The 24992-nt window shown below is 48.1% G+C and overlaps 2 protein-coding genes across 2 annotated transcripts in view; one reads left to right on the top strand and one right to left on the bottom strand.

Moving 5' to 3' along the window:
• Positions 1–10566, top strand: part of AARS (alanyl-tRNA synthetase) — a 47436-nt gene extending 36870 nt beyond the window's left edge. Inside the window, exon 19 of the mRNA XM_019535545.1 lies at positions 10466–10566. Coding sequence (XP_019391090.1) covers positions 10466–10525 — 60 coding nt within the window. The 3' untranslated portion in view covers positions 10526–10566. The remainder of the gene's footprint in view (positions 1–10465) is intronic.
• LOC109310430 (RNA-binding Raly-like protein) overlaps positions 10490–24992 on the bottom strand; it is a 43565-nt gene continuing 29062 nt past the window's right edge. The window contains exons 3-7 of the mRNA XM_019535546.1: positions 21025–21075; positions 19959–20107; positions 19013–19126; positions 16761–16927; positions 10490–10577 (exon numbers count right to left, since the gene is read on the bottom strand). Coding sequence (XP_019391091.1) covers positions 10539–10577; positions 16761–16927; positions 19013–19126; positions 19959–20107; positions 21025–21075 — 520 coding nt within the window. The 3' untranslated portion in view covers positions 10490–10538. The remainder of the gene's footprint in view (positions 10578–16760; positions 16928–19012; positions 19127–19958; positions 20108–21024; positions 21076–24992) is intronic.

Below are 24992 nucleotides of genomic sequence, written 5' to 3'. Positions count from 1 at the left end.
CAGCCACAGCCCGCCCGCTGCCACCGCCTGAGGGCAGCCCCCGCACCGGCGCCTGCAGGCCGCGCTGGTGACGACCAGGACGCCACCCGAGGCCCACCCGGTACCAGGACTTGGCACAGACGTCCCCAGCCACCCCTGCCTGCACCGGACGCTATTTCTCTCACGGCTGCCTGTGCCCCTGCGTGGGCTTTCAAGTACTTTGGGGCCGAATGGTTCCTGCCCTGCTTCATTGGTGTTGCAGGCCAGGAGATGCCCCGGAGAATGGCAGACTTTTTTTTACTGGTGTTTCCGCTTGAAATTCAAAGCTGCGCCATCGTTTTGTTGGTAGGAGTCTCCTGCCTTCGTAGTCTGGTGCCAACACGCATTCAACGTGCACTATGGCTTCCCCGGACTTACATTTTAAAAGGGACTCTAGCTGGTTGTTGGAGAATAAGTAGTACTATCTGGTCAGCAGAAAATCTTTGGTTATGTGACGTCAAATGTTTCTTTGCTACGATTTTTCTTGTAACTTTTGATTGTACCTTCACTCTTCCCCAGACAATTGTATTTCTTTCCTGAAAATTGTGTTTTTGGCTCTAAAACTTGTGGAAGTCAAACTAGCGGACACTACTGTGATTTTGCTCATTTTCTATAATCAAGGACTGACTGTTCCTCCTCTCTGGCTGCAGTTCTTGCCAATATTGATTCTTTGCTTATTAATTCCACTTTGGCCATACTAATGAACGACACAGCTCAGTTCATTATCCTTGCAGGAATTGTTAACAAGATCCTTTGTGTTGAATATGCTTTCATTGTGACCTCTTAGCCTTTGGACACATGTTAACTTGGAGCATGTGTTACTGCTGGACTGGATGATGGTTTGGCTGTTGACTTTGTAACTAAAACTTGAGCACCAGGTAGCAAAATATCTTGGCAAAATGCCATGCATGAATAAGATATTTGTATGCCCCCACCCAAGAGAATTTATTCAGGTGTCTTCAGAGAGATTTTTTTATATAATAAATTCTACTTTTTACTGTGAATTTTACCTCATTCTGGCTGTGATCTGTTTTTGAGTCTTAATTCACCTGTTCCTATTCAGCAAGTCTTTTGGTGGGTGGGAATATTTCAGTGAAATCAAGGCCACTGGAAAGTCTCTGATCACCAGTATTTCAGGCTAAAATGTCCTTCCTTACCCCCATTTCTGGTGTAGTTCTGATGGCAGTTTGTGTCACTTCCCATTTATTTTGCAGCCTTGAAGTACGGGGATCAATCACTCTGTTTGGGTTGTATGTTAACCTCTGTTCAGTGTTGTATATACTTCTGCATTTCGATCTGGATTGAGAGCAACAAACTTCATCTTGGCTATGAAACAGCAGGTTGGAACAGCTTATGATTAGGGACCTACCTAATTCACAGCAGTTGTCTCCAGATTTCACGGTCCTAGCAAGATATTGGGTGCCATTTTTGTGATGGGGGCACACCTGTGACTAGCTAACTGGTACTTGGAGTCCCACCCTGCCCCAAAGATTGATGGGTGGTCCCAAATAGGTTTGCTTGTTAATATACCAATTCATGCCTTCCTTGGGCTTGATCAGGCAGGGAATTAAGCCTGGGGAAGGTATTACTTACTGCATGAGCAAGCACTTCAGGATGTAGTTAATACTTTTCCCAGGACTGATCAGGGGATCAATTGCAGGGAAGGCATTAACTGGGTCCTAGGCTGCTGATGTTGAAATCTCCCAATCAGTCCTGGGAAGGCATTAACTCTGCCCTGGACTGCTTGCTGCCATGGCAATTAATGCCTTCCCCAGGCTTGACTGTGGGATCAGTTGTGGAGAAGCCATTAATTGCTGCATTATTATTAAGCAATCTAAGCACCTAATTATTAATCTGTTTAAAAAAAACTTATTAAAATAAATCAATGGACACAATGAATTTTAACAAATACCAACTATATACACTTTCATAGATTTCAGATACATTAGGGCTGGAAGGGACCTTGAAAGATCATCAGGTTCAACACCCTGCCCAAGGGGCAGGAAGTCAGCAGGGCTCTCTATTCAATAGTACTGTACCATCTAAACAAAATTCTTACACTAAAATATCTTATGAAAATAAAGCTGTACTATGCACAACATGAATTGTAACTAATACCAGCTATATATATTTTATTAAAGGACATTAGAAAAAGGAATTTACTGAAACAATGCTAACCTAAAGACAGGCAGTTCAGGCTATGTATTAAATGCTAGCATGGGTGCATCCAGCCAGTCACAGTTGCTGAAGAAGTTCTCTGCTTCCATGGGGTGAACACTTGTCCATGAACGGGGGTGGTACGCTCAGTGTCCACAAGGTCGTTGGAATGGTGAGACAACATCTTGCCAGGGCGTAAAGATGTGGAAACCAGATACACAGGCACAAGCATCTGGCAGTCTGGCGAAGTTCATGTAGGCAGCACATTCAGTTTCATGCAGTTTCTCTCATTCTGGGATTGCTTTCAGTAACTGAGGGTCACAACTGAGGAAAGGTACCTGGTCGGGATCTAAAATATGAACAGCACTAAGGAAGGGGGCAGCTAGCTGTCTGAACTGTGGTGGCAGTGGTGGGTTGTACCTGTAGTATTAGTTCAGCTTCGCAGCTGTTGCCTGGAACAGTTCCCTTCTGTGCTGGTTTTCACAAGGGCAGCTTGACAGTTTCTTGCGATGCCCTATCTTCAACCCAGCTTATCAAGTCTATCACCTAGTGTGTGTGGTGGATCACAGCCTGTCAGCCTTCAAACCAGATCATGAACTGGGTGGCATTGTCAACCGCAAATGTCACTTGATCTTGAATGTTGCCTGGCTGTAAAAGATTTGAAGCTTGAGCATGCGCTGTGTGCTGGGTGTGGTTACCACTTCTCACTCTCAAACTGCTGGTAATGCAGTGTATGTTTGGTGTGGTAGCAGACTGCACCGACCCAGGAATTCCACGTTAGCACAGGCCCTGGTGGCAGCAGCACAGTGGCACACGAGTCTGACTTGCAACAGACTCCCTGTACTGGATCTTACGGCCTGGATGGTACTTGAAGGCTTTCTCCTTGGGGAACTGAGCGTGTCAGATGCCACTTGCTAGGGACAGACTGTGCAGGTGCCATGAACAGCATTGTGCAGCATTCCTTGGAGCACATTGGAGAAAGACTTGCACATGCACATGGCATTGTCAGACCAGAATGCTGAGATCTTGTTACCATAGGTGACAATTATCTTCACAATTGCTTGGGACACCATGGAAAAATTGACAGAGATGAGATGGACCAACTCAGTTTGAAACACAGGTAGGTCCTGACCAGTCCAGTTTCCTGGCAAAAAAAAAAAATGTGCAGCACAGTTGTCCTGAGGGTCAGTGGCTTCATCAGCCCCAGTGGAAAGGGAATGATACTCTGCCAAGGCGGCTTTCCTGGATTTTCCATGCAAAGCAATGACTGCAAGGGAGATACTTCTGGTGAAGCTTGTTGGCACACAAAATCATAGAATTGAAGGACTGGACAGGACCTGCAAGATAATCGAGTCCTGGTCCCCTGCCATGGGCAGGATGTTATTGGGCTCAAACGAGCTCAACAAGGTGTTTATCCAGCCTCCTCTTAAACACCTCCAAGGATGGCAACTGCACCACCTCTCCTGGGAGTGTTTCAGATTCTGGTAACCCTTATAGAAAAAGTTTTTTTCTTATGTTCAGCCTAAATTTTCCTTCTATTAGCTTGTGCCCATTGGTCCTCATCCTCCCTTGAGGTGCCTTCCTGAAAAGTTGTTTCCCTAGATCAGGGGTTGTCAGCTGAGGGTAGGTGAGAAGGCCCTAGGGGGTATGCACGGGCGGGCAGGGATGGAGCGCCGTCATGCACTACACTGCCCGCCCAGCCAGACATGGGAGGTGGGGGAAGCTTGCATGTGGTGGCTGGGGGTACACCCCTACCCCACTGCAGGGCATCTGGCCATGCCCCCCCCCCAACACACAGACACAGACACTTGGCAACCAGGAGTACATTGCTCCACGTCTGGCTGCCAAGGGGGTACAATGATTCAAAAAAGTTGAAAACCCCTCCCCTAGATCTTGATGCTCACCCTTAACATACTTGTAGGTGGCTATCAAGGTATCTCTCAGCCTTCTCTCTGAGACTGGAGCCACCTGCAGACTCCCTGTTAAGATCCTTGGAAGAGACTATCTTACTTGTTTGCGAGTGATCACCCATCACCATCACTCAGACTGAAGTGGGCCCAGTTCCTGGAGTTTCTTCTCATAGGGCCTATCCTCCAGGCCTCTAATCATACAGGTGGCCCTCCTTTGTACCCTCTTGAGCTTATCCACATCCTTCCTGAAGTGTCGTGTCCAGAACTGGACACAGTACTCCAGCTGTGGCCTCACCAATGCCGAATAGGGAGAAGCATCTCCCTGGATCTATTGGCCACACAGCGACTGATGCACAACACAATTCTAGTTGCCCTTCTGGCAACCTCATCGCATTGTTGGCTCATGTTCATCTTCCGGTTGATTGTGCTCTCCAGGTCCCATTCAAATGCTGTGCCAGCCAGTGTACCACATGGAATTGGGCATGTTTCGTTTGGGTCAAGTTACCCCAGCGGGTTGTTGGCTGCCGCGAAAACCTCTTGTCTTGGCAGCCTGCTTTATGTGGTCCTTTTAAACAGGAAGGACATGGTCACTTGCTTCCTGCAAGCCTCTGCAGCAGCTGTCCTTTTCATCTGTGCCTCGGACTTCAAGTGACAATCAGTGCTGGTTTTCCTGGATGCATCCAAAGTTATATTGCAGGTGGTTCAGAAGAGCTTGCCTCTGTCTGCATGCAAGGTCCTGTAGGATACTATCTGCTGCTGAAATGCATTTGGCTGTCTTGGAAGCCTTCTTCATGTTCATGTCTGCTCTTTCTCAGAAGCAAGTAGGCATGCTGCAGCAGCATGCCTGCAGGTGTTTTAAAAGCCCAGGCCAAAACCCTCCTGGCTTCCCAGGCTGGCCCGTGACTGGCTCCTAGCCTGAGCATGTCAGGGACTCAGCCTCTGATAAGCTCCTGCTCCCCCACTTTCCCTCCCTCCCCCTCCCCACTGTGCTCCAGGATGCCAGGGTTTCCTGCCCTTTTCTGTTTGCAACTGTCCTTTTTTCCCACTTGGTTGCAGGCTGTTTTTCTGCTTTTTCATGGTCCCCGTGCTTTTTCGTGGGGACCAGGATTTTTCACAGATCTACCAAATTTTTGGTATCTGCAAAAATCGCAAACTCATTAAATTGGTTGGTCTTATGATCGCTACAAATTTGACCAGATTTGAATTATGGCCAGCGAAAAGGTGAAAAGAACTACTCTTGCTAACATGTATCCAGAGGCTGAGCCTTGCTCTCGGCTTTGGTTGATGCTGGATGTAGCCGGTCTTAGGCAGGGAACTGCTTTTCCTTTTTCTGTATTGTTACAATTTCCTTTCCAGGAAGGTTGTTTCTCAGACCTGTGGATAACTGTGTGGCAGACCGGGCTGCAAAATTCAGACTTACTTGCTAACCTTTAATTACACCCATGATTGACTGCAGGTTTAGTCCAAAGACAAGTTGGAGTACAATAGGCAAAAAGGGAACTGGGAGAGGTGGGAAAATGATTTACTGGGGTCTGAACATCCTTATCATTCTCTCAACAAGCTGCATCTTGTACCAGAAATAAGAAATGGAGCTGAGCAGTTGAATTAACTTGACTGGATGTATGGTGCTTTGCATCGAGGATTGTTTCAGGGAGCCCTTGAATTCATTTGTCAGCTGGTGGTTGCTCGGAAATATCATGAAAGAAGGTAATTAATAACCTATCTGTCACCTAGCTGCTGATGCACAGTCCAGGAAGAGCTGGGCCACAAGGTATTGTTGTCAGTGTTGTAGTGGCAGCTGGCACAAAGTGAGGAAAGGAACAAAATAGTGCACAAGTGTCCCTTCTGTGGGACAAAATAGTGCACAAGTAGTTAGCCCAGCATAAGATATTGAACGCAACATCCTGTTGCCCCTACCTTGGCCATTCATTCTCCAGGGTTGTGAAGCTATGAACATTTATTGCCAATCGGTATAATGAATAACAGCTCAGTGGGCTCCCAAAACAGACCTTCAGTAGCTTCCAGGAAAACGCCATGAAATTCTGAGTGCGTATAAGTCAAGGGGATCAAGGTTTTACCCTGTAAGTGGAGTAAGAATTTGGCACTGACTGGTATGTTGATGGCTTTGATATTGGAAATAGACTTCAGCTGTGAGCTCTGAAGTCATGTGCTGATATTGGTCCTTTTTACATACACTTCTCAGACAAGAGTTCACATATTCTATGAAGGATGCTATATTGCTGATATTTTTCCATTGCTGGTCAAATTAATTAACATAGATAATTAGACTGCAGCAAGGATTTCTTAGGGTGATTGATATCTTTTACTGCACCAACTATGTAGTTGGGATAAAGTTAAATGAAGACATTCTTTGCCAGGTTACAGCTACAGCATTGCTTTTACACTACCTTGATTAGACTGGTAATTAAAAAGGACCCAGCTCAACCTGCACCCCAAAATGGAGCCATTGCTTTGTGTTTTATTCTCTCCCACCTCCCCCTTTCAGATGATTTTGGGCTCCTCTTGAGGTTGGTACTACATGCCACTTTTTTCCTGATGCACCTTCCACACCAATCCCTCCTCTCCTGTGTCTACAGCGATGCCCTCTTCACTCTTTCTCCAATCCTTTAATCCAAACCTTTAATCCATCTCTTACTGCCATGAGAACTTCCCTTTGGCCTACCTCTGCTGCCACCCAGTGTGCAGACCCTGGTAGGGTCCACCTTTATCCATCAGGTGGATAAAGAGCAGCCTCACCTTCACTGCTGCTGCCCATCCTTCTTTCCATAACAGCTCCCAGAGAATTGTTTAAAACTCTAATGGATTCTTCAGTGGATGTCCATGTGCTCTCCGCACTGCTGCTCTGCAAATGCTCATTTGTTTATTTTATGCTATAGTAGCCTGGGGGCTCGAGTTGAGATCTGGGTGCACTGGTACCATGCTGGGAATGCAGCTGCCACAGAAGCAGGCACCTGACTTAGGGTGACAGTATTTTGCCCCAGTAACCCATCTTTTGGACATTTAATATAAAACTACATACCGAACGACCTGTAAAGAGAATCCCTGGTGAGCAATAGATCAAAAGTAATGCCCTGGAATAATAAATCTATGTAATCTCTAACTGCTCTACTTCTACCTCTTTGTTGGTGCATTCACTTCATTCCCACTGGTTGCCTCTGTAAGGCATAGCTTAAGATTTTAGGTTGATTATCAAATACCCTAACTAGACAGCATCCCAGGTACCTCTCTCTCTTAGTCTGGTTTTAAGAGGTGGAGCTTTTGAAATCTGGGTTGGCTTATATCACAGAATTTCTTTCTTCTTAGAAGCAAACCAGGGAATTTGCCCCTTTTTAAAGCATGTTTTTTTTTTCCCAGAGGTCTCTGCCTATGTATTTTGATGTTAGTTATGGTATAAATTACAACTGGTGCAGCCCTTTACATGGTGGTTGTACTGGAAAGCACCTAGCCTGAAAATGCAGCGTACACTGAATTCACACTGAAACTGGGAAATCATCTGAACTCAGTTTGACAAATCCATTCTGATAGACACAAACATTAAAGCGGTATTTAGGATTAGAAAAAGCATATCAGGCTCCATGGTGAACCCAAATAACCAGAGAAAAGAAATACAAATTTTATTCTTTTTCTTTCCAACACAATACACTCTCTTTCCAGAGCAAATTAGAAATACAGATACAACTTCCTACCAGCAAGAAAGAGACATCCTTGAAAGGAGGGACAGGAAAGTAAGATACAGTGGTTCCAGAACACAACAACATGGGAGTGAGGGGGCATTCAGGCTCTTTTGGGTGGGAAATCGCCCAAGGTATGTCATTGTATACATAGCAAGATTTAACCTGCTGGAAAAATAAACACATGCTCATTTTATTTATGGAAAAGCTGCTTGTGGGATTCCAGATAGGTGATTATGAAACATATCACATAGTGTGATGTATAAAAGCCATGTGAGACTAAAGGAAAAACCTTTAGCTATCCAGTTTGCAAACAACAGCATCCAAAGCTATAACCTTTTTAGTAGTGCACTGTCTGGGTGGACAGTGGCATTCATATGAGTGCTATTTCTCTGTCAGGCTTTCTGGGTAAGCAGGAACTTAGCTATTACCAGCTGCTGTATGATAACAATCCTTAGCCCTTGAAGTCAATTCCATTTGTAGGTCTCAATGGCTTGTCTTTTTACTAGAAAAAAAGGTATGTTCTTATTCTCTGCAAAGATCCTGGCATAGGTAAGGCAAGTTGTAGCCTTAACAAGTTTCCCCTGGAGTTTCCTATGCCTAGTTCTCTTCTCTATTTATCAAACAGCCATTTGTCTTCATTCCCTGACCTTTTGTCACCATTAATTCAGTACCCTGAGGCTGAGTCCCACCACCAGTCACCCATTGATGCCTCTTCCATGTTGCAAATACTTATAAAGCCACTGTACTGCCCTCCCAATTCTTCCCTAGCACTCTCTTCTACTGTGATGGCTGCAAAGTCTTAACAGCAGTTAGTCCACTGGTGGACTGAGGTCAGTGCATTGTTGTATCCAGCTGCTGGCTCTCATATGCTGTCTAAATTGTAAATTTCTGGGGCAGGGACTATCTTTTTGTTCTGTGGCCATACAGAATGAAGTACAATGGGGGCTCTGGGTCCATCAATGGGGGTCCTAGGGACTATGAGAATTCAAGTAATAAATACTACAGCCTGAAAAATGCACTGCCTTGTCTATTCTTACATGGGCTAGTTAACACAGGTTGGTTTGTTCTCTCCCTTGAAGGAAAGGCCTGAGCGTTTCTCACAGATTCTCTCATTGAGCTCTACAATGAGCCTCTGAAATGGTTCACAGATGGGGAAAATAAGAGGTGGGGAGGAACTGCCCTAGGTCAAACCAGCTAGTCAGTGTCAAAACTGAGACTACTCAGGAACCTGCCTCCCATCACAGCATTTAAATGCTCCAATCACAGTATTTACATGGAAGATCTCAAGGCAAAGGTTGGTGCCTATGAAGCACTTGGCACACACAAGTGGTATAAATATCCCACTGCCTCCTAGTAAGTGCATGGGAGGCCAAGATGTTTACAGACTTAGCAGCCCTTCACCAAAGGAGTTGCCTGCCTTGCTTTACATCCCTGTTTCTGGGGATTAAACTGTGTTTCTGATAAATGCTGAGCCCTCCTATGGGGGGGCAGGAGGGTGGCTAGGAGGAGGGCCAATGGTAACTATTCAGGGTCTCCAGCATGGAATTGAAAACTAAGTATATGGAGAATATTTGGGAGGAGCTGGACCTGACAGAATCCAATTCCTCCCCATCAGAGCACTACTCTCTGAGATTTCCATTAACACCACAAGGAAATAGTTTATTTCTAGCCCTGCCAGTATTTTGTTCAGCAGGCCAGTGAGTTACAGCCCAGTGATAGACCTTTTTCCCTCTGGCAGGCCTGGGCTCAGAACTAAATTGATGTATGATGTCTCAGTTTGCTTTTCACTGCTGTGAGTGACTGTCCCTTTCAAGGCATCTCAGTCCTGCCTTAATGACATGATGCAGAGAGCTCAGGGGTCTGGAACATGTGATGGGGGTGGGCTCGCTGTACTTATTAGCAGGTGACATTTTGGCCTGTTCTAGATGTGGTTCATTGCAGTGTTTGCAATGAAACCATTGTTCAGGGAGAAGAGATAGAAGGAGCCACTGGTGAGTGCATTTCTGGGTTGGATGAAACTGGGATCTGAGCATGAAAGTCAAGCAAGTGGTGATTCTCTTTCAGCCCCACATACCTCTGGGCCAACAAATGCCTGGGGGGTGGAGCAAGAAGCCACACTGGGACATGCCAGCAAAAGTACCTGGGGAGCTTCATTGTTTGTCTGAACTCAGCAGATCACCTGACTGGCAACATGAATCACCCACAGTTACTTGGGCAAGAGAGGAGTAATTCACAGGTAGGAGCTCAAACAGTGATCTAGGCAGTGGGCCCTTTCCCTGGTACCTAGTTCATCAGCAATGACATGGTCTGGAGCAACTCAGCAAGACCTTCCCTGGAACTAGCTCCACAAGGTTGCAGCATCATGGGGAAAGGTTTGCAAACAAGGGGAGGCCTGTCTGGAATCACACAGAATGGAGACAGTCTGGCTTCTCTGGGGCTTTCTGCTTTTCCTCCTCAAACCCCTTCCCCTCCACTGCCTCTCCCCCCACACTTCTCCCCCAACACACGTTATTTTTCAGTGCTACAAAGAACAATTAAATACAAGGATTTCCCTTGTTGTGGGCACATTGGGAGTCTTGTTCTGCAGGAAATAGTGAGGTGCTAGTCAAAGTGGCTTGGGGCTCTGGTTTTGCTGCACTAGCACTGAGACCAGGTAACTCATGTCATGTCTGGCACCAGCTGAAGGCCTTGAAAGAAATACAAACACAAGAAAGGAAACGCTGCCCAGCCTGGGGGTGGCTGTAACATCCCAGTCCATCTAATGGCTGCCTTCAGGATCCGACGTGTGATTCTTCATCTGTGAAAGGAAAGAGAGACAAAGTGCACCTTCTGCTCTGTCTTGCTGGGCCAGGGCACCAAATATGGGATTAGTGGGCCCTAACTCTGTATGCACAAGCAGGGGTCATCTCCAATGCCTCCCACAGGGCTGCAGTGGAAGACAGTCTGGTGGCATATGCCATGTCATATCCAGCCTGACCCACATACTTTATTGCACCGGGGTGGGTCAGGTGTCTGGCACATCCAGAACACTCTTGCGCTCTAGATTTAGATAAGGGTGAGCTGGCATAGATCAAATCAAGATCACAATGAGGGAATGTCTACAGTTCACCAGCTACAGCTTGTGTGGATATATCTGAGCTAGCTTTAAACAATCTAGTTTGGACACCACTCGAGGTGCAGCCCTTTTCAGAACCCACCCAAGCTCCCACCCCACCCAAGAATGGCTCCACACTAAGTGCTAAGCAACCACATTTTTATTGATAGAAGTGCTCAGGTTGCTGATCTAAGGCTAGATAGTGGGGATGGGCTTGGAAGGCCCTGGGTGGAGGTGATGGAGGTGTTTTCAGCTCCTTTGTCTGAGGTGGTTAAGCAGACTTCATGACTCAAGGGAAGCAGGGGCATGGGAGGCTTTAAAAGATACCAACAGAAGTGAGGCACTATCTCCTACAAACTCACCCATGGCTGCCAAGCCCTTCCCCTGACCAGTTGCTGCACAATATGCAGGGAGCAGGTGTGTTCATTTTTCTACTTGGAAGCAGGACCTTCTCATGGTGACCTGGGTCTTGAGCACCATCAGACTGGATGCAGCCATGTGCCCTCCTGGGGCTGCACTGGCAAATAGAGGCTGGCACAGACACTCCTATCTCAGCAGGTTTACCCATCCAACAGCCTGAAAGCCCACCATTCCCATCCCAACCACAGGGAATTCCTGACAACGTGAAAGCATACCCTGACACTGGTACTGGCCCATGGCTAAAGCAATCCCTACAACAGAAAGAGTAGAACAAAATTACAGCAAAGCCCAGCAATGTTAGAGTTCCCCTCACCAATGTTATTTGTCTGCTGCCTGCTAGGGCCAAGCCAGTGCCAGGGTATGTGCTGGTATCCATTATGTGTACAATGGCAGGGCTCAGCAATCTCAGCTGAGACCAGCTGGGCCTCATGAATAATCTAATAATTAAAGTAAGCCAAAGGCCCAAACAGGGGGAGTAAAAGAAGGATGAGGTCTCCCCACAGACTGAGTAGAAGAGAGCCATGGAGTCCCCACTAGACCAGGCTACTCTATGGTTAGGTACAGACAGTCAAAACATCTGAGGCTGAATCAATTCAGTCTTGGCACGTTAGTCTAAACTTCATAGATTGAACCAATAAGCAAGTGAACAGACATTCACTTTTGATTCCAGAAATGCAGCCATAGGCCTGCAGTGGGTCAGGCCAGAAGCAGGAGGGGTGGTGGTAGAGTATACCTCCCTGCTGGACTGGAACAGACAGCTTGGGGGAGGTGCAAAGTATCTTGGGATGCTGGGGAATTGTCAGTTCACTTGAATCTGGAGGGGGTCCAAGACAGAAGCTCAATACACCAACTTAACCTTAATCAATTAAGTCTGATACGACATCCAGTGCCGTAGCAAGGGAGGGAAGGTAAGCGGGGTGACCACACCGGGCACCTAAGCAAGGGGTTGCCAACAGGCACTGCCCAGCCAGGGTGTGATGTGGGACAGAGCTGCAAGTGGCTCATTTGGGAGGATGCAGGGATCGGGCAGCTCCCACTGCTGCCTGTACTTCCAGGCAAGCATGGGGGGGAGGGGGCATGAGCCCCCCCAGATCTGTGTGCAGGGTGAGGGCAGGCTGCCGCTATGGGCTTTGCCCTGGGTGCCAAACTCTGTTGCTATGGCACTAACTATATTCATCCAGATTTATCTTAAACTGGTTTCAGCTATTCTGAAAGCAGTTTTTTGTGCACTGAACTTCTGTTGCATTACAGATTCGAACCAGTTTCCAGTCACTTATACCAGTTTATGCAACTTCTGTCCCTAGCCTAAAAGGCAGGCTCCTTAACACTATGTCTTTCTCCAGCTGAGAATACGCCCCTGAAGGGGTTCCTCCTCCCCAGTGGTACTGCCACTGGTAACTACATATTTATCCAGATGGATGACTTGCAGGAAACCATGTCTGGGTCTGGGCTCTCTAGCTGGCACCCATTTCCAGCATGCAGTGGAAGGGGCTGGCTTCAGTGCTGGGTACCTTATGGTCTGCCTTTCCATCCATGAAATTCTGCAGTAGCCAAAAGCAACTAGAGGCCAATGCCCTCTAACAGTCCTCTCTTTTAAAGAAAGGCCTTGGCAGTGTGTCTGCTTGGGCTGGAGGGGTGTGGAAGCAGGGCATTTCTTGACACTGGAATGCACTGCCCCATCCAGAGTCTTGGTATACTGGCATTCAGGTCATGGTACAAAGTTCACATGCCCTTTGGGAATAAGGGGTAGACAGTGGAGACTTCTCAGGTAGGCTGGGAGACTCTTAGATTTAATATTGCTTTTAAAATGGCACTGCACAAATACAGCTCAGGAAATTGTATACTAATCAGGGGATGGACCCACTTTGCTGCAATGTATTGGTTCAATCACATGCACAAATTAAACTTCACTGGCAAAAACAATTCTCAAAACCTGGCTCTACAGGTTTGGCCTTTTACCAGTGGGTGCAGACATATGGGTATGTGGAAGGTCTTGGACTTGAAGTACAGATCGTTTTTGTTTCTGTTCAGGCAGGTTGGCACAGAGCCACTTCCACTACTAGAGAAAAGAGGAAAATAGCTTCACCACCCCCCTGCCCACAGCAGCAGGAGCCCAGTAGGGAGTACCAGTTGTGATGCTCTCAATGCTGTCAGATAATACAAAGGAGCATTTCAGCAGAGGCTGGAGTGAAAGCAGTCAAAGAGCTGCCAGGTGCTGTTTCAAAGCAGGCAATTCAATCGATGCTGAACAAAGATCTAGAGCTAGAGAAATGTAATCAAAATGGTAAAAAAAAAAAAAATCCATGCAGCCTCAGTGGCTCTAGCTGGCTGATGCCTCAGCATGGGGCCAGTCTCAGACTGACTGACCGAATTTGATTAGCCAGAAATGCCACAAAATATCCCAGGTGAATTAGGAGGGTGATTGTGCTACTGGCTAAGCTAAGGCAATAGTCACCCTCACATGCTTCAGCCATAGATGGAGTTCTTCCTCTACTTCAATTGTGGCTTGGATGGCCAGGTCTACACCAGAAAGTTTCACCACTAAGGTTTTGGGTTGCTTACTACAGCCAACCCACACTGCAATACGGCCACAGCATGCATATACTTGGTTACTTGGCAATACGGCCACTGCATGCATACGCTTGCACACCTTCACTGCATGTGGCAGCATCAGCTGAAGACAGTGTACAACAGCTAGGCAACCCAGTGTCCTCACAGTCACCATTGTGCAGAGCCTCAAGGAATATTTTCGCAGTGTTGTGGGATGTCACTGCACCCTGCACCCCAAGGAATGATGGGAAGTCAAGGTCAAATGCCTAGAATGGTTTCCTGAATCCCACAATTTCGGTGCCATTTTCTGACCATTTCACAATTCCTCACCATTTTTTCCTCTCTGTTCCCAACATGAATCCTATGTAGATCAGTGGAGTGTGCCAGAACCCAACCCCAGCCCCTACTGATCCAGCTTCTTAGGGCTCCTTTGGATTCCTTGTCTTTGGGTGCTCCACACTGAGGCATCAGTCAATAAGATCCACTAGGGCTGCATGGATTTTTTGATTTACAAATCTCTAGCCCCAGATCTCTTTGTTGGGCACAGACTGGTCTTTGAGTAGCTCAAGCTATATTTCTTTGCCTTCTGGGTTAAGCGTTAGGATGCAGCCACCAGGGAAGAGAAGCAACTTGGAACTGGGAGGGATGTCAGAGAGAACCCAGCATTGTGTCACTGTACCCATCTAGTAGAGATCAAGGCTCATCTAACATGGCAGGTGCTGGGACTGGCTAGCTTACGGGCCACAGCCCCTGGCAACAGGGCAACGATGGAAGTCATCATTAACAAGGCCCCCTGAGATAGGAGGCAATATACAGGTAGCAATTTACCTCTCAAGCTGTCATGAGAGTGTGTTTAATACAACACTTCCTTGCAGCACATTGCAGGGTGAGAACTGAAATTACCCTCCTGAAATAGCACCAAGCTAATACTGACACCAAGTCTTTACAAAATCTCCAGAGCCTCAGAAACAATGTGGGGATTTCCACAGCTTGATGGTACAATGTAATTAGAAGTGAAGATGCAGTGCCTTCCTAATGGCTTCTCCTTTCCTTTCACTTGCAGATCACAGGAAGCTCTGAGGGGGAAGGCTTTGGTACTGTTAACAGCTCTGCTAAAGAATATTTCCACTTCATTGACTTCTTGGAGCCCAACAACTTAACCCCTCTAGTGCCAGAGTGTAGTGCTTCCAACTCTTCTACTAATGGGGCATCAGAAACCATGAGGGAGAAGGTATGCATCAGCCACATTTGCCCAGGCTCCCTCTGAACTACAAGAAGCCTGAAGAGAAGAGCAAAATAAATCCCTTATAATGCCATGAATGCTAAAAACTCTGGCCCTTTGGAAAGTCCTAGCCTCAGTGTTCTAGGGCACAGCTACTCAGTCAAGCCAGTTCCATGAGTGCTAGATCATGCCAGAGCATGTCAGTGTGCAGAAGTGAGGGCCTAGCCTGGGTGCTGGTGGACTACCATGCCAGCTCTGCTCTAGCCAAGGACAGGAAGGCCTCAACCACTAATAGCATTTTGCAAAAGTGGATCCAGGCCTTGGAAGGAGAAGACTTATTTTTAGGTTTTATCCAACAAAGTATTAAATTAGAATTGTCTGGCTGATGTTGCTTTGTAGCCATTCCTGATACCTACTTAGCTGTTTCCATCAATCAAAACCAGGGTGTTTGATGCCCTAATATTAACCCTCTTGAAGAAGCTATGGTAACCCAAGGGCTGTTGGGGGCTGGGCAAGCTGAGCTCTATTCATAGCCCAGAGAGCAGCACATCCACTGCAGAAGGTCTACTGCTATGTAGGAACCGCTGACCTGGATCAGTGTCGTCTCTGGATCAGGTTCATCCAGTGTTCTGTCTGATACAGGCCAGTGATGGTTGCTTCTGAGGAAGGCACTGGATCAGTGATGGGTAGTCCCACATGCGCATGGTACTTCATAGACAAACAAAAGCCTTGGGGCCCTATTCTCTCCTCCCTCTTTGTTTACACCCTCTTAACTATTGACTAAAGTAGAGTAATGGCTGGTCTGCACTGGGGCCAGGTCAGAATCCAGGCTTCCTTCCCCATCTGTTCCAGGTGAGTATGAATACAATATGGTGCCTCTTGGTGCTCCCAAGAGGGCTGTACAGAACTGCAACAGCCCCCCATCTTTGAAATGTATGGGATGCCACCCCTTGCCATGTCAAGCCCATACTGTCATTTTGACTGGTTTTCTGCCCTCATGTGGGGAGTATCACAGGATGGGATGTCCACATAAGAACCTGTATGGAGTCCAGTCATTGAGCTTCTTTTTGCCCTGGATCGTTAGCAAGTGCTTTAGGTGCTGAGGCTCAGGCAGGGATTGGGGAGGTGCTAGATGGCAGGGAACAGGAGACAGACCAGCAGCATACTGCAGTGCTGTGAATAGAAGTAGTCTCAGGTTCTACAACACGATCTATGGTGCTCAGCTCTGGTGGGTACTCAGATCAGAGAACAGGGATTAGTACATCAGTCTTGTTCATCTCAGAGCCCCAGCAGCCTGGCCATCACTGGAACCCACCTTCCCTCCCAGACTGTTCTAGGAGCAGGTTAGCAAAAACCTCCTCCTGCTCCAAATCCTTCACTTCTCTACCACAGCTCCCTCCACAGTGCTCTGCTTCTACCTCAGGCCTTGTCACAGCTATTACAAACTGCAGTTGGATGCACCAGAGACTGGCATGATGAGGATGACAGCAACAGGTAGCAATGCAAGATAGTGAGGAAGGCAACACATGGGGAGGGCAACAGGTATTACAGACTCTCCCAGAGTGAAATCAGGATGGTCTGAGCTAAAACAAAGATAAAACTAGACTTCTCTCCACCTGGGTCCATGTTTGCAAAGCTGTGTGACACCCAGTGCTAAGCAGGGCTCGCCCTGAGGAAGCTGCCCCTACACCTACCGTCTCCTCCGTGTCTGTACCCTCCTCCACGCTGTCGATGTCTCTCAGGTCACTCTGCTCATCGGCTGCCGTGCTCTCCTTTCCCCGGGGTTCCCGCAGCATCTCCCCCACGGGGGATGAGGGGCCTTCACTTGCCTCAGCGTTCTTTTTCTCACTCTCCTTGGACCCTACAGGATCAGAGGCAGCAGAGGCTTTGGTCAAACTACTCCACGCTCTTCCTGGGTCTGGCACACCCCCAAGCCATCAGATAGATGGTGCAGTCCAAAGGGTGACTAGACTGTGATGCTGAACCTGGGCCACAGAGCAGCTGGTCTAGATCCTGGAGTCACCCTGGCCCTTCCCAGAGGAGCAGACTGTGGTGAAGTGGGGTCCCTAGCTAGCCACAAGGCTGGCTTCCAACCTGGCAGGCAGCATGCCACCCACCAGTCTCACCCACCACACCTTGTTGGTAATTAAGGTGTTCATTACAGCAGGAGGCTGCCCATTGTTGCACCCTGATAATGGGGGGCTATCCGCAGCTGCATTCCACCCTACCCCATGGCTCAAGCCTCGCAAATGGCATCTCAGGTAGTTAGCTAAACCATCACCTTCGCCCATTAGCTGTGGCCCCCCAACCATGGGGATCTTCGGCTTCCATAAGCCCTGGCCCCATCTCAGGCCAGCCAGGACCCCAAGCTTCTGCACTCTTTGTGGGCATCCCTTGTGGTGGGCCCCTGGCTCTTTGGTCCTGGCCCCAGAATTGACCAGTCAAGTACCTCAGTAGGGTTTTTGCCTCCTGTCTGCACTAGGAGTCAGGATCCCCCACTCCCAGCTCAGGTGCTCCTGGAAGCATGCCTAGCTGTGCAGGGTCACTCCCCCAGCAGGCTCAGGTGCTTCCAGAAGCTCACCTGGCCTATTCTGCTCAGTTGTTATTCTTATCACACACCACAACTGGTGCTCCAGGGCCTCACAGGGACTCTTACTCCCCCCTTGGAGCAGCAGATCATTGTGCTTGCCTACAGATCTTACTCTCAACCCACCCAGAGGTGAGGACTAGGGTTAAGGCACCCCTAATGACCTTTCACCAGGGTGATCACTAGCATGGCATTTCCTGGGGGCTCCCACACCACTGAGAGCCCCACCAGGTCACCCACTCCCGGCAAGATGCAGTTTTACATCATGCTCGTGACCAGGAGCCTCCTAGCCCTCCCCTACAGCTCCTCCCTTACCTCTAGGATGTTCCCTGCAGCCAAGCAACATTATTGCACAATGCCCATTTATATAGGCAGTCAAGGATCTAAAATGGCTGCCACAATTAAGCACCTGCTGGCTGCTTGGCTTGGCCCTTAAAGTGGCAGGCACCCAGAGTGTCCTGCCACACAGACCAGTACCCCTTCCAGCCGGTGTGGCTGGGTCCACACAAGTTCACAATCCCAAGATGTCCCAACAGGGATGGAGCACTGCACTTTTCATTGGGCCTTGGCCTTAATCAGAGAGGCACCAAGGGGTCTGAGCCACCGCAGGGGTCCTGCTGATCCTGATTCTGGACCCAGGGGTACCTGATCCTTTAGAACCAGGTCAAGTGATCTCACCACCTGGACATTGCATTTATGGTCTTATGTCAGCTTGTGCTCAGGAACATATGCTGTGCGTTTACACCTTCCTGGTGTGTGCACTCACATTTGCTGATGCATTCTAGCTTTCTAGATATCACTGCAGTTGGAGCTGCACTGCTAGCATGAAAGTCACTTAATGTGCCTGTGAGCAATGTGGACACCTGTTTAAATCATGCATATGGCACAAGCCATCTGCCAAATCCTGTTGATTTCTCGATTAAAGGCACTATCTTAAACCAATTTAAGCACATGAGGTAGCTTGGGCCCTAACAGCCTGGCTCAGCTGTTCACACCACATTAAGGTACGCTACCTTGTTACTTCATGCGGTGCCCTCAGCCTGTGCCTAGCTGGTCCTACCTCATTGAGGTTTGTTATTTAGTTATTCAGAGCACAAACATGCAGTAGATCAATCAATCCCATGTCAGTACTGTGCTGCAGTCTGTGTAATGGCTGAAGCAGAAGACAGCCTCAGGATTAGCTGATCACTGCACAGCAGATAATTTCCCAGCTACCGAAAATACCTGCTATATGTGGCTTAGAATTTAGATGGAATCAGACCTGCCTCTCCCACAAGTGCAAAGGATCACTCCTTTGAAAGCAAAAGTTTTCCCTTCCCCCTCCCCCTCTGTATTTGACTCCATCCACTTTTCCCTTACCTGTCAGCCGCTCTCGTCTCTGGTCCATCCGGTCCAGACTCTCCAGCAGACTGTCCACCTGGGCTTTGATCTGGCTCAGCTCTCCCTTAATGGAATGAAGCTCTTCTGCTCGCACTGCAAAAGGCAGATGGCAGGGCAGGGAGAGAAAATATTAGATTCCTTGCTTCCTCCCTGCAGAACTGTGAAGGGGGACCTGCACCTGGCTGGGAAGCTGACCTCAGAGCTAGTCTTCAGGCCACAGACATAAATGGTTGACCTCTTCCAAGCCACAAGCAGCTCCCTCCCCACAAGCTTGACCTGATGTGTGTTTCCTAATCTAAATGCAGAGCAGTTGGGCCAAACTTTCCAAAAAGGATGAATTATTTTTGCCACCCCGTGGCCCCCTTCCCAGGGCTATCCATCCACTGCAAGGGATCTGACTTCCTGAGCTTCAAGCCCTTTTTAAGTTCCCTCAACAAGAGCTCTCCAAATCACTCATCATTTCAGCCGGTCCCAGCCTCAGGGCCTAGCTTACACTGGGCACCTTACACTTGCCACTGCTGTGCCTGCCAAGAGCCTGTGTGTGGTCACAGGTCTGTTCGTACAAACAGATAGCCCAGAAGAGCTTTTCTAATACACTTTTCAAAGGCTGCTTTTGAAAATTTGGCCTATATAACAGAGTTCAAGGCTGAGTTGTTTCTCTGTTGGGGCTGAGGGTTCTTAGTAGCAGGCTCCTTCATAAGCATCTGAGACATGCAAATCCTATGGTCCCTCTGAAATGCCTCCTATGTGCCTCTCCCCTCCCTCCCTTCCCCTCCATGACACACTTCTTTCTTTGCAAACTAACAATCATCTTTCACTATAGCCATGACACTCCCAGCATCTTATAGAAGTAGCAAGATTGACTGCCCAAACTCTGAACCTTCCCATCCCCTGAACCTTCCCATCCCAAACATGTAGCACTTACATTTTGTCCGACCCACTGCTGAGTTGCTGCTGCTTCTTGGCCCAGTGTGGGGGTTCAGACTGCTTTTCCCTCCTGTCCCCAGGTGAGTTCTCCTGGCCTTGACAGGAATGCGATTAATAAGTGGAGGGATCTTCTGGTACTCATACACTCTGGGAGGGAAAACAGACCACACCAGCATGAGAACAGAGGTAAAACAGAACCCCTAGCATGGTCTGCTACAAAATGACACAAAGATTGTACATTGTGACACAGAGGGTCTTTAAACAGAGGCATAATAATGAGATTGGGGACCATATCCCGCATGGCTACAATTCAGGACAGCTCTCCTTTTCTTCAGAGAAGCTACATCAGTCAAAACCCAATAACGATCTCCAATCAGGACACTTCAGAGAGGGGCTTTCTTACAAGTGCTGATCATTGACATCCAGATTAGTTTCTCTCCTGTGCTGGACTCTACCTGAAAGGAGTGTGTTCACACAGATGTCTTCACCACCACCACACCCAGGCTGGACAGAAACCACAAGGCTCCTTGAGGACTGGATCTGGACACAGCAGCAGTGGCAGCAGATGTGAAGTTAAATGCAGCCATTGATCACCAAGAGGGCTCCAGGCCCCAGATTTTGGTAGTAGACCCCACCCCCCAATTACTGACCCTTCCGGGAGCTTGCAGGCCACATAGCATGGCTGTATATTTGACATCCCCCAGATACCACATGCTTCCACTGAAGATTTCACTGGGGCCTGTGTACTGGGGTCTGGTGGATGTCACACCCATGCTCCCACTGTGAGGCTGGTGTTTGGAGCTGCCCAGCCCATGCTCCACAGCAGGTTGAAGTATTGACATGCTAAGTTAGGAGGCTACGGCAACTCTTGGCTGACATGGCCCAATTGTGAGTCTGGTCAGTGGAGGGATAAGCACCTATGTCATGGAGCTGGGGTGGGGGAAAGGGAGCTCCTACACATGCAGCTGAGTATAGTAAATGGCTACAATAAACAATAAACAGTTTTGAAGAGCTGGGAGGCAGCTTGTGCTCTTGTGCCCCTCCTCCCTGCCTCCCTTACTCACCGGTAAGGGAAATCATCTCTGTAGAGATCATAGTCCAGGTCACAGTTACTGCTGCAAAAGGGAGAGAAGAGAGTAAAGATGCATAGAGCAGTTTACACACACTGCCAGACAGGGCAAGGACCCAGGCATCACCTGCATCTGCAGTGCCGATGTCACAGCTGTGCCACCCAGCAACAGTGCCCCAACCCCATCCAGGAAGGAGGGGAGACAGAAATATCCACTTAGTATTTGAGATTCCTCTGCTTTTATAGTGTGACAATCATACTGAGGGGCACTCCTGGGTTATGGGGAACACTGGCAATGAGGTCAACTGCAGATTAGTGTGGTATCGAGAACTGTTTGAGCCTGCAGGGAAGATTAGTGCACAGGGTGTATTGTGATTATAGAAGACACTAGCAGTAAAGAGGCATCAGGATTATGGGGGTGACTAGAATGGAGAGGGTGCCTCTGGACTATGGGAAGACTAATTTGGAGGTGAGGCCTCTGAACAGTGGAGGAGGCTAGCATAAAGTCTAGCTCCAGATTCCCTGAAGTTTTAGATCAGGAAGATGCTAGGCCCCAGCAAGGAGTTTATTACTCAGTGTGTCTGTAGTGTAGTAGGGAGTTGAGCACCAGGATGCAGAGATGAGCCTGCTCTATCAGTCAGAGCAGGCCCCACTATCTGGGAATCTGCAGTTATAGCTTTCTGATGTTAAATTTCATGGTTTCTGGTTTTGTGCACACACTGTCTGCTCTTTCAGCTCCAAATTAAGAAGCGATCTGTCATTGAGAGCACCTCCAATGCAGGAAGCCGACATGCCTGTAATAAATCATGTGCCGTGAACCAGGAGCAGGGGGGCGGAGAGAAGGGTATAATAAAATATTCTGTAAAAGCTCATTCTGCTGGTTCAGCTCTTGCAGAAGCAGTGACTAGTAGATTAATACTAATGTGAAGTTTTGTCTGGCATGTCACCATATTGCTAAAGCCTCCCCACCCCCCCGGTGACAGCACCAGGAACAGGGCACAGAAGCCCCAGTCCTGAGCAAGTGTCTCTGGGCTCCAGCTTTCCTATTAGAATCAGCAGAAGTGGCTGTGATGCTCATGAAGGGATCAGTGTTCAGTCTCTGCAAGGAAGGACAGTCCTGTGGCTAAGGCAGAGGGCTGGGAGTCAGGACAGCCGAGTTCTGGAATAACTGCTTTGTGAGTTTTGAGGAGTGATTTCCCTTCTCTGTGCCTCAGCTTCCTTCTTTATAACAGAGCTGAGGAGCCTCAGCTAGTGCTATGAATTAGTTCTAAGACTTAGTTCATACACATTTTGAAAGCACTTCGTGGTTCTGGGATAAAGGGTGCTAGGATCTGAGGTGACATTGCATGTCCAAAGCCTGGAGGGCCAGATGTGAGAATGCACAAAGCATCCAGCTGTGTACAGGATACACATCATCAGCAGACTAAAAGCTGGGGCAGCACATACTCTACTCCCCCACAGCCAGCAACTGCAATTAGGCAAAATGTTTGCTGGGCCAGGTATTCCTGATGATGAGTCATTGCTTAGTTCAAGGAAGTGCAGACCAACTAACTCTGAGCTAATCTGTTCAGGAGTCATCCACATCAGCAACCATACTGTCTTGGGCTATCATCTCCAGCTATCCAAGCACTAGGCAGGTGCAACAAGGTGGTGAGGGTGACTGAATTCTGACCCTGTGCCCCATCATGATGGGTATGATTAGATCTATCCAGGACATTAAAAAGCACCTAGCCAGGGCCTGCCATAAATTGCAAGCGCGAAGCTAGCTGATGCTTAGGAACACAGTGCTGTCTCCCTTCTGAGACTTCAAGTCAAGGTCCTGACCAATTGTCATTAAAATCTCATAATATTTTCACCAGAGTGGTGGCATCCTGGCCAAATTCCAAGCAGAGGAATTACATTCTGCTGACCTAAAATTCCCCTGGAGTTTCAATTAAACACACTATTGATTTTCACTTCTACTTTGCCTAGGTACTAGAACGGTCTCCGCGCACTAAGAATGCTTTCAGCAGTGCGTGCCCAGGACACATGGCACAGGCCTCTATACCTTCTGTTCCTGTATCCTTCTGTTCTGACATTGGCCAGGAGGTTTCAGAGGATGGTGTAAGGCCTCCTAACACAGGATCAACTCAGAAGAATCTTAGAGCATAGAGGGAAAACCCTTCCTGACTCCAGCCAGCTACAGCAAGATTGCTAGACCTTGCTCTGTACCCCAGTCAGTGCAACCTCAGACACCATCCTTACCCAGTGGGGCAAGTGGCACCGTGTTAGCACAGCCCTCCCTCACCTTACTGCTGCTGACAGCTGTGCACAACAGGCCCCATAGCCCCAAATTCTGTGACAGGCCATGCTCCCTGCTCACCCTGCCTCCAAATTCCCTGGCTCAACAGAAGCCCTATAAGCCATATGCTTGATACCCCTGCTATACCTGAATTGTACTGAGGTATGTGTCTCAGTCATATTCAGTGGCAGTGAGTTCCCCAGGTTATTGACAGTCTGCCTTAAAACAAATGTCAGTTTAAATCTCATGTCTTTGAATTGCAGCAAGTGCCTCTTCTTGAGAAAGATGACCAGGACCACGGCCGAATTATGCATAGGCAAACTAGGCACATGTCTAGGGCTCTAAGTGAAGAAGGGGCCCAGCTGTACACATTATAATTATTGAGTGAAAAAAATTAATATAAGAATTTCATCTTCAGCTGGGGTCCCTGAGCTTGCTTGCATTGGGCCTGCTAGAGGGTTAATCCGGCCCTGACCAGGACCCCAGGCTCAATCTCCCATGGCAAAGTGAGAGGTAAACGTATTCCTCTTGCAAGTACAGAAATTCCTGACAAAAGCCTTCCATGCCCCTGCTATATTCTCTTAGCATCCCACTATTAACAAGAGGCTGGCTGGTATTCTTAACTCAGTGTATTTAGCAGTAGACCGGGGGGGGGTTGAGCTGGTCATACCTGGTATGTTCACCAGCATGATAGCTGCGTTCTACCTGCAAGTACTTGAATTGCGCAGGCACTCTACATGAAATATTCCACATCACAGCAGGCACATACCTGGGATGTTTTGCAGCATCTGTAATGTCCAAGGTGTACTGTCTTTGCATGTACCTGGCTAACAGAAACACTTCACCTGGATGCACATGGAATACCCCACCTTCCATCTGGATGCCCTCAGGACCTTCTGCATCAGTTGAGTGAATTAGAAAAGGCAAAGGGTGGCAGTGTGGGGGAAGGCAGAGGAGCCTGGGGTAGCTAAGTGGGGCGTCTTCACATGATGCAAACAAGCTGAAGCCTCAGGGGAGGGAGAGCGGGGGAGGGGTACATTCAGAGAATCCTCTTAAGCTGATGCTGATGAGCTCTTCTGTTCCCACCTGTCTTGACTGGCTGCATTTTCAGCACAATTTAGAATTCTGCTAATGGAGCCTGGCGGTGCGTACAGCAAGGCGGGGGAGACGTGGGAGCCACATTCCCTTCCTCATACTTAGAATAGATACAGAATAATTGAAATTTTTCACTTGTACGCCCTCCTGAAAGCCCCTCACTCCCCCACCCACCAACTACTTTAGCTTACCCATTGATGCTGAAGAAAAAGGCCTTTAATGAATTCCAGCTATGCCTGGGCAAATTGTAGCTGTTTGGCTTATACTGCTGAGCGTGGCAGGGTGACTGGTGGCAAATCAGATGTATATGTTTCAGTGGCAAGGCATGTATGTGCCTTGCCACATCCCACCAGCACTGTGTAGCAGTTCCTGCCAGATGGCAGAATGGCTTTGTGGGTTCATAGGACTCTGGGGATCTGGGTTTAATCCCCTTCTTTGCCACAGAATCCTTATGTGACCTTGGGCAAGCCATTCAATGTCACTGTGGCTTAGTTCTGCATCTGTGAAATGGAGACAATGATCTTTTGCTTACCTGCTTGGTTTATTGTGTTATATCTATCACAGTGTCACAAGTGAGCTGAGTGTTT

Source organism: Crocodylus porosus, unplaced genomic scaffold (genome assembly GCF_001723895.1).
Source record: "Crocodylus porosus isolate Cpor-Errol unplaced genomic scaffold, CroPor_comp1, whole genome shotgun sequence".
NCBI classification, from domain to species: domain Eukaryota; kingdom Metazoa; phylum Chordata; order Crocodylia; family Crocodylidae; genus Crocodylus; species Crocodylus porosus.
Note: the sequence above shows the minus strand (reverse complement) of the source record. Positions and strands in the feature narration are given on the sequence as shown.